General features: G+C 36.4%; 2 protein-coding genes across 2 annotated transcripts; one reads left to right on the forward strand and one right to left on the reverse strand.

The window, feature by feature from the left end:
* Nucleotides 1–326: 326 nt before the first annotated feature.
* LOC143608851 (wall-associated receptor kinase-like 2) lies at nt 327–3,082 on the reverse strand. Its single transcript, XM_077083778.1, has 3 exons — nt 2,260–3,082; nt 1,723–1,866; nt 327–1,533 (listed from the first exon to the last, which is right to left on the reverse strand). Exons 1-3 carry the CDS (start codon nt 3,080–3,082, stop codon nt 380–382), a joined length of 2,121 nt encoding a protein of 706 aa, XP_076939893.1. The 3' UTR covers nt 327–379.
* Nucleotides 3,083–5,128: 2,046 nt separating this feature from the next.
* Nucleotides 5,129–7,183, forward strand: LOC143608853 (NAC domain-containing protein 90-like). Its single transcript, XM_077083779.1, has 3 exons — nt 5,129–5,928; nt 6,167–6,462; nt 6,907–7,183. Exons 1-3 carry the CDS (start codon nt 5,628–5,630, stop codon nt 7,018–7,020), a joined length of 711 nt encoding a protein of 236 aa, XP_076939894.1. The 5' UTR covers nt 5,129–5,627; the 3' UTR covers nt 7,021–7,183.
* The last annotated feature ends 8,973 nt before the right edge of the window (nt 7,184–16,156 follow it).

Here is a 16,156-nt window from a genome sequence, read left to right on the forward strand (position 1 = left end):
AAAATGTTTTGAGTAATTTTTTAGCAAATTTTAGAAGCCAGGTAGATTTTTGACACAATTTTTCATTGTAATTTTTTACTCTTTTTTATTTTTGGTCATTTGATTTCTTTAGCATCTACTCGTTTTAACCCGGGCCGATTTTGGTCAGACCCTGTTCTGACTAGTACCAAAAGGGACCTGTGATAAAATGGGCCCATCCTGACCCGACCCGTCCATTTTGCCAGGACTAATTTATATATAAAGTTAAGTGTTTCTAACAGCTCAATAATGAGGCGTGCCATTAAATCTCTTATCATAATAGCCTACTAACAAATTAAAACTCTAGATGACAAGTTCATAATGCTAATTAGAAAATAATAAGTCAAAGAAACATAACAGACTATAGGTTGTTAGTTGATGCTGACTCGCCATATGATAACATGAGAGACTCCTGTTCTCCAATATTACACTTCATTATTCCAAAATCAGATTGAAGCAAAGGCGTCATGTGTGGCACTCGAATCGTTTCCAACTCTAAGGCTACTTCTTTCATTGTCGGCCTATTTTTCCCACACAAATTTAAGCATCGCATTGCTAAATTAGCTACTGCCATTAACACATCCCTGCCACCCTCTCTCACCATCTTTGCATCAAAAATAGACATCACTCGCTCTTCTTCAAAAGCCATTATAAAATGTGTAGCCAAGCTTCGGTTTCCACCATATCTACTTAAACAAATCGGCTTTTCTCCTGTTAAAAGTTCAACCAACACAACTCCAAAGCTATAAACATCACTTTTTTCAGTAAATTGACTAGACTGAAAGTACTCTGGATCTAAGTACCCGATGGTCCCTTGGACTAAAGTGGTTAGGTGAGTTTCACCTATTGACACAAATCTTGAAGTTCCAAAGTCGGATATTTTGGCTCTATACTTTTCATCCAAAAGTATATTAGTTGATTTAATGTCCCTATGGTATATTGGAACTGAAGTTGCCGAATGCAAGTAAGAGAGGGCTTCTGCTACTTCTGTAGCTATTTGTAACCGCATATTTAAAGAAAAGAAAACTTCAATATTCTCATCATGAATACGCGCATACAAGGTCCCATTTGGAATGAATTCTGAAACTAGTATCGGAACATCGGTCTCTAAGCAAAATCCCAATAGTTTGACCACATTTCTATGGTTGACTTGTGAAAGAACGACCATCTCATTAATGAATACATTTAGCTGACTTTGGTCAACCGCCTTTGACTTCTTGACCGCTACAATCCTTCCGTCAGTCAGCATGCCTTTGTATACAGTGCCTTGGCCTCCCCGGCCAATAATTCTATTCTCGTTAAAGTAATCTGTTGCTTTTTCCAACTCATTGGATGTGAAAAGCTTGGTTCTATTAACCAAACCCTCATTACTCGAATCTTGTTGTTTTAAAAGTAGACCCCCGTTGCGCTCAAAAAATCTTTTTTTTCGTCTCTTGTCATTGGCTCTTCGTATCACTTTGAACAGCACAAAGCCTATGGCTGTAAGAATTAATAGCAGTAAACTTATGCCAACACCTAAAGATTAAAAACCAAGAAAACTATGAGTTAATATGCATATCTAAAAAAATTAAAGCACAAAATATTCTTTTAGAAACGAGAAGATCAACCTTTAGAACTTTGATGGTTAACTGAGTTTTAAGTCCAAAACTGAAGTGATCTGATTCAAACTAAACTGAAAACATAAGTGGAATGATCAAGTATTACCTAGAAAAATAGCATGAGATGATGATGACTTTGCGCCACCATTGTGAAAGTGATGATCACAAATAAAGGTCCTTACACCACCATATGATACCTTGTATCCACAAACACCCCACGTTTTCATACACTTTGAACATTCTTCAGAAACTAAAAACACCCAAAATAAGTAAGTAGTAAGTACCACACTTAAAACATCATACCAAAAAAAACTAAATAACAAGCTTGGTTTTATAACGTGTATGATGCTCCAATGCGTTTTGATCCCAAATGTGATGTGTGCGTTCGTTATGGAAAAAATAGTAAGAATTATGAATAAATAATGTTCTAAACTATTAACTTTTAAACACCACTAAAAAAAATATTCTCATCATCTCTGGTAGGATTTGTTCAATTGATGGTCTAACTTGTTCAGATACTCAAACTCATTGGTTAGTCAATGTAAGATTTGAAAAACTCAGACCCATTGCAATTATGCGCATCACGCGTTATGCACTACTGATCCACACCTTTTAAAACCAAGATAACAAGTAAAAACAGTACCTTTGCATCCACCAGATAGATAAGGGTTTCCTTCTTCTAATTCAGACCAACAGCTACACTTCCAAGTGTTGACTGAAGTCAACTCATTTCCCCTTTTCAGCTCATGCCTACTGAAATTATAACCACAGCCCACTTCACTAAAATCACCATCCGTTAACGTCCACCGAAGCACCACTGGGACCGACGAACCATCACCAACAGACTGACCAGACAACAGGTCATCAACATACGAATTATCCGCCACCAAAAAGGCCGAAAGACACCGATCACCACTCGTCGCATTCACACTCACACTATACATATCCAAATAAAAAGGAATATTTGTTTGACAACAATTAACCCCATTACAATAACTCCTCTTAAAACCCTGATCATTTTGGTTCGAGCATATCGTCGAGCACCCGGTGAGCATGCTCCCATGGCTCGAAATCGCAGCCGTCCCGCACCCCTCAACGATGAACTTATTATGCGATTTCGAAAACAGGAAGGGTGTGTCAGTTACATCAACAATTTGGCTACTATTCCAAAGAGATTCTAGACAGTTTGAGCTCATTGAAACATTAACAACAACCATTTGCTCATTTAAGTCTACAGCCAACAATGGTATAGTATTTAAAGCATATAAATATGGTGTAGAGTTGGTGCAGTTAACAGCATACCATTTGTTGAGAAAACAGTTGGATCCGATTCCAAACGGGTACGGTATACTTATATTACCGCATGTTTCTGGGCATCCGGGTTTGGAGTACCCTGGTGATGAAGTTGCTGCCATTGTTAGTGAAGTGGATATTATTAGGAGTATGTGAAGTGGTTTCATTGTCATTGGTGGAATGGAATAATGACGGATCGCTATGGTTGGTTGTTTGGGTTTGTTTATGGTGGTGGTTATTGTGAAGGGGTATTTTGGGGATTAATTAACTTTGGTGGGCCACAACGAAGACCAGTGATGTTGACTTCAGCTTTTGCCAACCGTAATTTATGGCGTTTGATTTTCTTTTGGCGTGTAGGATGGAGTAAGGATTTTCGGTGTAATATAATAATACAAGAGCATTCTCAGCATATTCCCTGTATATTTATGTGAGGGGATTTTATAAATTATATGGTATGGTTATGAGTGATTGTGAGTAGATGAGAGAGAAAATGTTATATGGGAAAGTTAAATTTAGGGTTTCACTGTTCATACCGTATAATATTTTCTAAAAGTGGTTGTGAGTGAAAGAGAGAGAAAAGATAATGACAAAGATATAAAAAGTATTATTTAATTAAACTGGAGAGAGAAAATACGGTGATTTTTAGTACAATTATATGATATATATGGTAGGGAATGGGCTGGGAATGCTCTAAGAGTACCGTGCAAACTGAGTTGAGTTGTTCCCGAGCTATTTGAGATTTAATTGATTAAAGGCTTAGCATGAGCCAAGCCTTGTCCGGAAATATTGTTTAGGCTTATCGAGCCTGGTATAGTTTAAATTTTAACGCATTTTAGACTTCTATATACTAATTCCATACTGCACAACTGAGCTTGAGTGGAATTCTAGCTAGTTTAAGGTACCGCATAGAGGTGCACAAAAAACCCAAACCTGGAACCGGACCCGAAATGAAAACCCGGAACCGGTTTTTTTAATACCCGGGTTTTTAATACCCGAACCCGTACCCGACCCTAGCCGTAGGGTACGGATAGGGTATGCATTTCGGCACTAAAACCCGAACCCGAACCGGACCGGATTTGTACCCGGTAATACCCGAACCGGTTCCATACCCGGAACTGGGTTTTTCCAATACCCGATGTATACCCGAAAAATACCTTAAAAATACCTAAAAAATACTCCTAAAAAGTGCAACCTATTAAAAAATCCAATTATACTCAAAAAATACCCGAAAAAAAGCCTAAAAAAACCCACAAATAGGGTTTTTTCGATACCCGAAAATGGGGTATTCAAATACCCGATTTTAGAATACCCGGTTCTATACCCTACCCGAACCCGATGCATAGGGTATGGTTTTTAGAGGCAATACCCGGACCCGAACCCTACCCGGTTATTACCAATACCCGATTTTCCAATACCCGGTCATACCCGAACCCGGTTCCATACCCGAACCCGGGTATTTGAAAAACCCGATTTGTGCACCTCTAGTACCGCACATAAACTCAAGATGAGATAGGCTCGGTTAATTTTTTTTTCTTAAAGTATATAAATAATTAAAATGTATATAAATTATTTAATAAATAATATACGAGTTGAAAAATAACTCACGAGTCAAGCTCGAGCTTTAGGAAAAAAATTTGAAACGAGCTGAGCTCAAGCTCAAACCTAGTCGAGCTTAGACTCGGCTCCTTTACACCCCTGAATAAGTGTTGTGATACCCGTAACCCGGTCTATGAGATGGTTAAAACTTGGACTGAGAACAGCATTGTGAAAGAATAGACTGCTTCCGGGTATGGAGGGTTAAACGGGCCGGGTACGACGGGTTTCAAGTTTGAACCGAGTGGGCTGTTAAAAGCCGAAATGAGTCTGTTCAATTGAGCTGGAAACGGATTGGGCCCACAATTTAAACGGGTTTGTCAGGCTCATGTTATATGGGCTGGAAACAGGTTGTTTTTTAATTTTATTGGCCTGGAAGGTTGTAATTAAATTGAGTGAGTCAACATTTCAATGGTTGACACCCACTGTCCACTGACTCCTCCATGGTTGATGTCATGGGTTCGATGCTTCCCCCAAGCAGTTTGTACTAGCTTATTTTTTTCCCACAAGCCACAGTGTTGTTAGGCATCTAATATGAAAACTTCGAGTATCGTTATCATATTCCTCATAGTTCCCCTTTAGATGAGGTTTGGTTCGTTGTATATAATCTTTACATGAAAAATCTTTTAACCCAAATTGTGATATATCAAACTCGATGAACTTGTTTAATATGCATGTATCTTTGTGAAATCAACGTAAATGTCAAATTCAAGAACAATTATTAAATACGTGGATGTTTATGTTGATTATATGTTCGTTTACGTGGATGACATACAGACTTTCTTTTTAACGTCAAACACTTAATCGCCAACTTTTTATCGCTTTCAAGTTCAATTTATATCATCTTGTATGACAAAGAAAATAATCCATATCAACACCTGTGTACTTCATCAATTTAAATATACTTTTTATAAGCATGTTTACTTTAATAAGACTAAAGACTTTTTGTATATTTAGTTAGGTCGAATGATTTTTTCATGTAATAATAATAATATACTAGCCTAACCCGTCATAATCCACAATTGATAAAACAAAATATGACGTCATAAACAAAAAATAATAATGATACATACATGTCAGTAGACTTATTCAAGATAAAGATGTAAACGAGTGGCCATAAGTGAGATGGTGCATGACTTGTTCAACAGTCAACACTTCGAACTAGTTTATGAGTCTCCCGTCTTCACACTGCCGTGTCTCACTACTAACCTTATTTATGAAACATGTCTAGCCCAAGTTTGTTCGTTACGCCAAACATACGCTATGGCCCGAGATGATCTTCGACCACCTGGTTTCCGTTTCTACCCAACCGAAGAAGAACTTGTTGCATTTTATCTTCCAAACAAACTAGACGGCCAAAGAGGCGATCTTCATCGTGTTATCCAAGTTGTCAATGTCTATGAACATGAACCCTGGCAACTCCTAGGTAAATAATGTTTTCAAATGTTTTTTGTTCTTTACAACGTGTTGACAAGTCTGGTTTTTTTAGTTTTGTTTTTAGTGAAAAATAGTACCTAAAGTAACATTTTTTGAACATAAAATGTAACTTTGTTGGATATATATTGTATATAACTATTAGTCTATTACAACGTGAAACAGTTAAAAGATTTAAGGCTTACACATTTTTCTTATATGAGAGACTAATAGAGTAATACTTTTGTCAGAGGAAGCTGGAGAATTATGCAACGGGGACACTGAGCAGTGGTTTTTCTTTGTACCGAAACAAGAGAAGGAAGTACTAGGAGGGAAGCCATCAAGAACCACGAATTCTGGTTACTGGAAGGCTACGGGTTCGCCAACATACGTGTATTCATCCACGAGTAAGGTCCTCGGAGTGAAGAGAACAATGGTGTTTTATGAAGGGAAGTCATCTAAAGGCAATAAAACCAAGTGGAAAATGAATGAGTATCGAACAATCGATGAAGAACTCGATGCCACAAATACTTTCACTATTCCAAAGGTACATGGGTTGTCGGGTTGACTGACTATCTTTCCTTTTTTGTTTTATAAATAGGTACATATTAAATGCTAGTATTATTTAATACTAATTATAGAATAACAATAAAAATTGAAAAACAAAATAATTTAATCTATTATTCTACGCTTGTTGATGTTTGAACAACTTTTATTTTCGTCATCTATAACTTTTATGTGTTTGAAATAATAATACTTCTTTTATACTCTCGTTATTCTTTTAGAATTACCAAAAGAAATTAAAAAAAAGGTTTTCTAGTCCTAATGTGTTGTATATATTAGCCATATCTTCTGTAATGTGTTTATGTCAAGTCGAGTGTTATGTCAAAGAAAGTGTGAAAATTTAGTCGCAAACATGTAATTTAACGTATATTGATTTCTATTCAGTGATGTTTGTAAGATGCTAACGTGATTTTATCAACTTATGCAGTTACGAAATAAGTTGAGCTTATGTAGAGTTTATATAGTATCAGGAAGGAAACGAGCATTTGATAGGCGACCCTTAGGGGCAGGAATCAACTCTTCATGTTTGTCATCATCTTAGTTAAGATTAACACAACCAATTACGGATAATGTAACTTATGTCGTCCTATTGTGTTTCTTTTTCATTGAATCTTAAAAGTTCACTTTTCTAAAGTTGTTCATTGATTTGTAAAGGGTATTTTGATTTATGTTTCCATAAATGACAAAATGACTAAGGTAGGTGGTTCTATGCTTTAGTGTAGGAAAATTGTTGTTCTTGTAATTAGTATCGTTAAACCCATACCAAGAGTTGGACCTTTCGCTTGTTTGACTCATTGAGCCACTACCAAATGAGCCAAAAAAAAAAAAAAATTGAGAACCAAGTCTGGCCAGATTTTACGGACTGTGTAAAGTTCTACTAAACTGTGTTTAAAAAGTATATTTTGTTTACACTTTTTAGAGTTGAAAATTGGATAAACTTCTTAATTTGAACAAGTGGAAATGTTTAACATTTTATAAACAATTTATTTGATCGTCGATTTAATAAAGACTACGGTATAGACCCATGTGACACGCGGGTGGAATAACATGTCACTAAACATACTCAACTTAAACATCAATTTAAACTAACATATTACGCCTTTAACTATTAAAAGTTGATAGATTTACGTTGTGACTAAATACATCGCCATAAAAACAAAAAATTAATACATTTACATTGTCATTAAAACTTCCAAATTATATCAACAAAACAACAATAAAACTTCCAAAACATATCAACAAAACTACTACTAATGTCCTTTGCTAGTAAACCATCATAAACATCTTCACAATTTCAGCCAAAAGAAAATCACATTTGCTAACACACCTGAAAAACGTTACAACACAGTAGGCGATTATATAAAATCTAAACCAAACAAAACAACATGTCTAATAATTAGTAACATATAAATATTATTAAATTGTTATATTGAGCCAATAAATCTTAACTTCCAAATTAGAGTTATTAGAAAGTGTAAAGAGGTTTTGACCATCTACTAATTGTATTAAATCTAAAAACAATATATAAAAGAGTTGTATTTTACCTTAAAGTTCATCAACAGAATCCAAAATGTCTGGATAATCTTCACAATCACTCTCATAGTTAGAACATTCTTCTAACCATTTCACCTTGAAACTAACTTCCGCTTCCAACTCAAGATGCGCAAGTACTTTTCTTGCATTCGATAACTTCAACAGGTCAAGCTCTCTCAACATTACCAAATCATCACATGACAATAATTGTTTAGGCTTAAAATTCTTATACTCTCCATTCTCAAACCAGATAACAACCTTGTTTTGATAAAGGTAAAAAAAACCACTCACTTACATGTTCATAAGATACAACCTCTTGCTGAAGATCATGAAGAAATCATGTAAAACATTTATCCATTTCAACTCTTGTTGAGATGGAGAATTCTTCCTAAGACCAATATGATGAATTTTAAACACAGTATTGAACATCATGACGGATCCAACATTATCTTTTTCTATGGTGACTAAATCGCTAAACACGAATTGATACTTACGAAACAGGTTACAAAACCTCAATTCATAATTGCAGCCATTATCGGAATTTAGTTATGTTAAAAAAGTTAGGATTGTTAAAGAAGAAGAAGAAGTAGATTAAAATTGAAAATAAAAAAATAGATTAATGAAGGGACGGTTTTATTTTTCCAATGCAGTTAATTATTATATCTATATGGTAATTATAATGTATAGTTAGCCTATACTTGATAATATTTAATTAGATAGTATTATAAATATCGAAAATACTTTAAGTTAAAAAGTAAATATAAAAAAGGTATCTTATAAAACGAATTTTAAACATATAGGTTTATATCCAGAAATTTTTGGTTAATATTAACATTAACAAAGTATTTATGATTAAATAAAAAATTTTAAGATAGGATAGCAAAGAAAATTCAAAAAAAAATTGAACTACATACATCTAAAGTATAGACCAAATAAATTACATTATAACCATTACCGTAGAATATAACAATTTGAGTTACATAACAAATTCAAAAATTTAACATTGTATGTTTCCAAAAACCTCCTTGTAAACAACATTTGTTGTGTTATTTGTAAGCTTTAATTATTTGTCGAATATCACTAACTTAATACCATCTCTACTCTTCACTCTTGACAAAGCAACATAAAGCTGACCGTGAGAAAATACTGTATCTTTAATATACAATTCAACTCTTGACAATGATTGACCTTGACTCTTGTTGATTGTCATGAAAAAACATAGGGAGATAGGAAACTGTATTCTTTTTAATTTGAACGGAATTTTCTTATCAGTTGGTGTAAGACTTACGCGACTAATTAGAGTGCGATATATGATATTTGTACCAGAGACAACTTTAGCATCAATTACACGCCTACCGAGACTAACGACTTGAAGGCGCGTACCATTGCACAAAACCTTTTTGTGATTAATATTCCTTAATAGCATGATAGGAACACCATTTGAGGACCAATCTATGATTAGGCATTCCTGACATTTTTAAACCATTTAACAAATCAGGAGAGTACAACTGTGGATCAAAATCCTTTGAAACGTCTTCACATTAAGCTAAACTGTCATAACTTAGATACTCGACTTCTTCACCAGGAAAGAGGGCTAACATACGTTCATTAATTTCTTGAACCACCTCATTCAAAGGTGCCAACAGTTCACGATCCTGAAAAGTAAGTAAGTTCGTTGAATCTATCTAATATATTAGGATAGACAAACCTTATTAAATCACCCATCGGATCTACTGAGTTCAATATCAAAAGATCGTCTGGAATATCAATAACCGACTCTCCGTCATTTGGACCACCAACATTTCCTTGACCTATGTCTAATAGCCAATCAGAAAACTCTCTGATGTTTTCAACGTCTGAAGATCGACATCCAACTATAAGCCTCATGTTCTTAGTTAGTTTAAGAACTTTATATTTTGACCAGATATAAGAAGAATTGATGCAAGCATTGACACATTCACTTCTTGTACCGTTGGTTACAACGAGCAAAATTTGACGAAAATTGTAAGTCCTGAATCTGGATCACTACAATATGATATCAACTAAAAGAGTATTGGTGCGGAATAACAACACTCGGTGATTCAAGAACACGAATAAGAATAGTAAAGGTAACACAGAATTGCTTCAAAACACACGTATATTATTGAATACGTCGGGTGCTTAAGCACTTACAATACTTGAACATATAATTAGGAATGAACAACCCTTAACCCTATACATAACATCTCTATATATAGGGACACTAACCAACTAGGCCGGACCAAACAACCAAAAGCCCACCGAGAACACATAAGTGTTCTCGGTTTACATATGCACTTACAACCCAAGCCCAAAACTAATATAAGCTAAACCAAACTAAGCTCAAACCACAAAACTAGGCCCAACAATCTCCCCCTTGGTTTGTAGCTTGGTCTTTTAATCATGCTCCATGTAATCAATGTCAGCATCTTTCAGAGCACCCGCCCAAAACTTGCACCGAATTATAGTAGCTACCATACTCGTGAATTCTTTAGCAGCCGTCTCAAAAATCGAATCTGCAACAATATGAAAAGTACTAAGCATCTTGATGTCTCGTTCTCCCAGCTTTAATAAATCTCTTGGCTCAACAAATCTGTACTGACCCTTTCCCTTTTTCAGCTTAATAATGAAGGTGGCGGTGACACTATCATATATCCAGAATCTCATGTCATCCAAAGTGCCATCCGGTATCTTTTCAGGAACAGGAATGTGAGTAGCCTTGTTTGTCACTGGCCACATTACATTAACCATAGTTTTTCCAGTCCTCGGATCCTGGACTCCCTTGGCTTTCTTTAGAAAAGACTTTGCAGTAGGCATACTTGGAAAACCTCTATCAACTTGACTTCTCAAAAAATTCCAGAAATCTACACCATGCTTATCATTTGTCGGATTGGTGAAAGGAGAATTAATTAGATCACTCAAATCTACTTTAGTCCAGGACCCAAAATTTTTCATCTTCTTATAATATTCGGTGACTCCTAACTTCCTCTTCACCCACCACATATTTTTATCCGCGTCAAAACCCCATGACAGAACTCCTGATCGATCCCTATATTTAGCATTAAAACCCTTTTGAAATTCAATAACAAACCTGTCTGGATGATCCGACGATTCCACATTCTGATTTGAGTTTTTCATTACCAGCAGCTTTTTCTTTCCCTTTTCAAGGAGATTCTTCTTAATTCTGTCAGATTTCTCTTTGGAGACAGGAGGAGCATCAAGATATTGTTGCAAAGATTCCGAGTCATCGATGTTTTCAACAGGACGAGAAGTAGAACTACCACCTTGACTCACATTGGGTACTTTAGAAGTTACGTCATCACTGCCTTTAAATTCATCTCCAAACTTTTAAAAGAGCTTTTGTTGGAGATTAAGATATAGTGCAGTTAACTCTCCCATGTTGGATTGTAATTCTTTAATCTTCGAGTCTTTATCAGAATTACTCGCCTCCAATTCCTGAATACGAACATCTTTGACTACCGAATCTTGTTCGAGTTCAAAAACCCGACGTTGTAATGCATGAACATCAACAGGAGCCTCTTCAAGAACCACACTTTTACCTTTATTCTGAAGATAGGTTTCCTGCATCGCCAGAATCTGGGCAACTTTGTCTGACGTACTGGTGCTTGACTGACCCTGAGTGTCTGGGCCAGATGAGCCGGAGGGAATATCTGTGGTGTCAGTGTGAGGAACTTCGACCTCAAAATCAAAATCAAAATCATCACCAAAATCACTAGTCAATAAATCATGGAATGATGGCTGATTAGCAGGTATATCTTGTTCAGCTTGTGTTTCTGGAGCAGGTGTCTCAGGTTGTGTGGAATGTTGAACTGGGTTGGTTGTTTCATTTGTTTTTGGTGTAGTGGTTGTTTCAGACTCATTTATCAGCACTCCAGGCCTCAGATATTTCTTTCTACATTTACGAGGACCGAGGTCTGCAGTTGGATCTTCAGCTATGTCTTCTTCATTAACTTCAGCAACAGACTGAGGAGGTTGAGCAGTTGATTGTAATAAAGCTTTCACAGCTTCCAAAGCACTCAAATTTTCAGTACTTGGAAGGGTATCTGACTGACGGTGTTCAGTCTCATCATCTTCATCATCAGAAATTTCGAAAGTAGAAACACGTGGTTGAGCTGGTACCGCATGTTCATCAGCAACCTGAGCCAAAACAGGCTCAACTTCTGTCTCAGCAAATCGTCCGAATTTCACCAAAGTGTGTAATCCTCGATAAACCACTTTGGCTCCTTTTCTTGATTGCTTCATTAACCCAAAGGAGTTGGGTCCCATAGACTTCATGTCCAAGGTTTCAACAGATTTAACCAGGTCGGTGTAATGAGAATCAAATATCATCTGAAGGAACCTCGGATACATCTGGAACATTTCTTTCTTCTTTGCCTTTAGGTTGCTCATCATTTCATTGAAAACAAATTTAGAGTAATTGTAATTCCAATCCATGATCAGAGCAGCAACGACAGACATCTGGGTGTGACTGATCTCATCTGATCCTCCTTTCTTCCTGAGATACACGTAAAGAACGTGTGCAAAAGATATCTCCAGTATGGGTGAAATAATTTCTTGATTGCAGGAGGATAGGTGCCTTCATAACCCATTTTTGTAAGAACTTCAGTAACCTCAGCAGCAGAGTACTCCGTTGGGTAGTCAGGTTGATCCCCAAACAAGAGTACCTCTCTGATAATGGCTTCAGTAACAACGACCGGCTTCATCTGTATTTTGGAGTCAATTGACATCACTCCATTTGCCCCTTGAGAAGTGATCTTTGCATTGTTCCAGAAGTCAGTAACCATTTTCTTGCAAATGACAGGATTCTACCGAAGAGCATGAGATATCCTGGAGGTGTTGAGTCCGACTATCATCGACTTGAATTCCTTGTGAGCTATTGGTGGATCATACAAGTGGCCAGCTATATTATGAGTATCCACAAACTTTAACGGGTTTTGATCAGCCATATCTGCACCAAACATATCAAGTTAGATATCAACTAGATTGGCTTGATAGTATTTAACAAATTATTATAAGAATTTTCTTTTGGGCCCAGATCAGGTTATGGCCCAAATATCCTATTGGAACCAAAAGAAAGTATTTAACAGCCCAAGTTCACAGCCTGGAATAGGTTTGGGCTCTAACAGTGAGAGTTAGGCCCAAATGGAGAGATCCTTGTCAATCAGGCGAGTTCTCTGTCACCACATGGTTTTCGGTCAGTAATCGATCAATGGAAATTGGCCGAGAACAGAGGTTTTCGGTCAACTTTTAACCGAGAACAGGTGTTCTCTGTTAGGATAAAGGGTTCTCGGTCAACCAAAGTTAACCGAGAACTTCCTTGACAACTGGGGACATAGAACTCTTGGGTTTCCGCATTGGGAAACGAGCATTCATCTTCAATCACCGAGATCCCACACAAACCACCATTAAACCTACAACATCTTGTTTAAAACATCAGCCGAAAACCCTAAAACAAAACCAATATTCCCATCAAAGTCATAATAACTCATAAATCCAATTTCGAATTAAAGTCACCCATGAAATCGGTTCATGGTAGAACTAAGATAGTCCTCAGTAGCATATAAGACTCATTTGATTTTGCCCAGTACCTGCTAGTCAACAACGAACACTTTAAATTGTGATTAGTGAGGAAGATTTCGATTTCGACAAAGATGATTACGTGAGATGATCTCGTCTGAGAAGATTAGAAGGTTTGAGGGTTTAAAAGAGTAATAAGAGAAAAGGAAATCTTGTAAGAGTACTTATACTCAGATCAGGCGGGCCGAAAACCCTTTACTAGGCTTAAAATAAGCCGAAAACCAAAAACAGCCCAACTTAGTTCATGACCCATTAGAAAAGATCCAAATCTTTCAAAGCCAAGTTTAAGAAAACATAATTTACACAATCATTTCGAGGAGAGTAATTTCTAGGTAAAATAATAGAATTAAACAGAGAAAAACAAAATAAAAGAAATAAGATCGATATAAAATAAAAATAATTATTTATCCACAAAAAACAACTCCCTTTAAAATTTAAAGTCGGGATCAAATTTCAGTTCTTAGTAAAACTGCCGCCCTTTTTATGAAAAGATCCGAACATGGAATCATATCGTTTAAGAGGCTGTCACAAGGATTCATGTTCAGCGTTATTATGACATAAGAGACAGATTGATAGCAGGTATAACATACTTAGCATGATTTTCATTGCATCAGTGATATGATTAGGGTTCAGTTTGGCATAAAGCTTAGATGGACATCACTTATGGACCTGTGGTGCCTCCTATCTCTTCTCAAAGCGTATTTGGCTTTACCCAGATCACCCCAATTTGACTCCAACCCCCTAGTTTTTATAAACGCAAAATTTTAGGCTTTAAGGTTGAACGTTGGATTTAGTGCCAGTAAACTGACAAACCTTTCATTCGAGACATGACAGGACTTACTTGTGTGCCCCCATCTCTGTAGTTCTAGTTTGTCCCTTTAAGCCTTTATTAAACATAATTTAATAATAGATAAGTAACTCATAAATAACTCTTTTGCTGATTTTTTTTAAATACAAAGGCAACAGTATTTTTGGTGATCAAGACACTAACGGGCTCGTGTATGACTGGGTAATTGCTTTTCTGCCTATCATTCGGAGAGATGTACCTGGAGACAGGCACATGTCTTCAAAATGATTCTCCACATTAAGTTCAGCAATTTTAGTTTATATCACTTCAACTTTTACGCATCATGGAAAGCCACCATACAATATCAATGACTGTTCTAGAGCCTTTTAAGCTTAATAACTTCACCCGTTAGGCACACGGAAACAATTTATCTATCAATTTCCAAAGGTTGGATCAATTTTCATTTTAAAATAATTTGATGCTTCTAACAAGCTGTTAACTGAATAGTAATATCATTTCCCAGGGAGTTAAGTAAAACACACGTATTAAGAATTCAGTCACCCTGGTTACTTTAAGCCTTCAGGTGAATGGCTATCCATTATGACCACAAGTGGTTAACCGGACCAAACATGCATAAAAACGCATGTCCTTCCAACTCAGAGTTACCGACATAATTTTAAGTGAAAGAACGCGAAAACACAAAAACACATCATAATCACCCCGGGTGCTTTCAGTTGTTAGGTAAATGGCTATCCTGTGAAACTACAAGTAGAACACAGGACCAACCATATTCAATTATATGTCCTTCAAACTTGAGCAACTGACATAATTTTAAGCGAGAATGAATCTTGAAAAACTAAAAAAAAAAATTTAATAAATAAACACAACACACACACACACACACACTATTTTTGACATTTTTGATTTTTCAACCCACACACACTATTTTTGTCTTTTTGATTTTTCTCCCCCTAAAATTTGTGCAAAAATAGCAAAACTGTACAAATTTATCCCCAAAAAGACTCAATCCTCGAAACGAAGCATTTTAAGAAAACTCACAAGCACATTAAATTTTGCTGTTCCAACCGGTTTTGTAAATAAGTCCGCCATGTTGTTATCGGTGTGGACTTGTTCAAGATGAATCAATTTCCGATCGAAACAGTCACAGATAAAATGAATTTTGATATCGATGTGCTTGGTTTTAGAATGTTGGACATGGTTTTTCACAATGGCAATGGCCGCATCATTATCACTGAAAATAGGAGTGTCAAGAAATTCCAAATCGTAATCCAGCAACTGGTTTTGCATCCAGATAACCTGAGAGCAGCAAGCGGATGCGGTAACATACTCTACTTCGGCGGTTGAGGTGGACACTGTTTGTTGTTTCTTACACTGCCATGAGATGAGGCGGTCTCCGAGAAACTGGCAACCGGCTGACGTGGATTTCCTGTCAATGTCATCTCCACCATAATTGCTGTCAGCAAAAGCATAAATATCAAATTCTGATTGTTGCAGTGCTGTGAGAGTATGAGGTGCCGACAACATATTCATTTGGAATGTCATCGGGAAACAAGGTGCTCCCGAAGATCTGACGGATAGTACTCTCCCCCTCAACATTGGTTGCATTTTCACTCGTGTTTGATTCTGGAGTTTTGTTGGACTGACTTTCAGTGGCAGGTGAGGCATCAGTCGATTCTGCAACATCATCATTAATTAGTGGGGAAATATGAGACATAGTTTG

This window comes from Bidens hawaiensis, unplaced genomic scaffold, assembly GCF_021521415.1.
Source record: "Bidens hawaiensis isolate Kalapana, Puna unplaced genomic scaffold, B.hawaiensis_p1.1 tig00419441_1, whole genome shotgun sequence".
In the NCBI taxonomy this organism is placed as follows: Eukaryota; Viridiplantae; Streptophyta; class Magnoliopsida; order Asterales; family Asteraceae; genus Bidens; species Bidens hawaiensis.

What these genes read in the sequence shown, in the direction of transcription:
- LOC143608851 (XM_077083778.1), bottom strand. Translation starts at nt 3,082, where the DNA reads ATGACAATGAAACCACTTCACATACTCCTAATAATATCCACTTCACTA. An exon ending in TCTATCTGGTGGATGCAAAG is followed by an intron (nt 1,867 to 2,259) that starts GTACTGTTTTTA and finishes GGGTGTTTTTAG; the next exon opens with TTTCTGAAGAATGTTCAAAG. An exon ending in ATCTCATGCTATTTTTCTAG is followed by an intron (nt 1,534 to 1,722) that starts GTAATACTTGAT and finishes TTTAATCTTTAG; the next exon opens with GTGTTGGCATAAGTTTACTG.
- LOC143608853 (XM_077083779.1), top strand. Translation starts at nt 5,628, where the DNA reads ATGGTGCATGACTTGTTCAACAGTCAACACTTCGAACTAGTTTATGAG. An exon ending in TGAACCCTGGCAACTCCTAG is followed by an intron (nt 5,929 to 6,166) that starts GTAAATAATGTT and finishes TACTTTTGTCAG; the next exon opens with AGGAAGCTGGAGAATTATGC. An exon ending in ATACTTTCACTATTCCAAAG is followed by an intron (nt 6,463 to 6,906) that starts GTACATGGGTTG and finishes CAACTTATGCAG; the next exon opens with TTACGAAATAAGTTGAGCTT.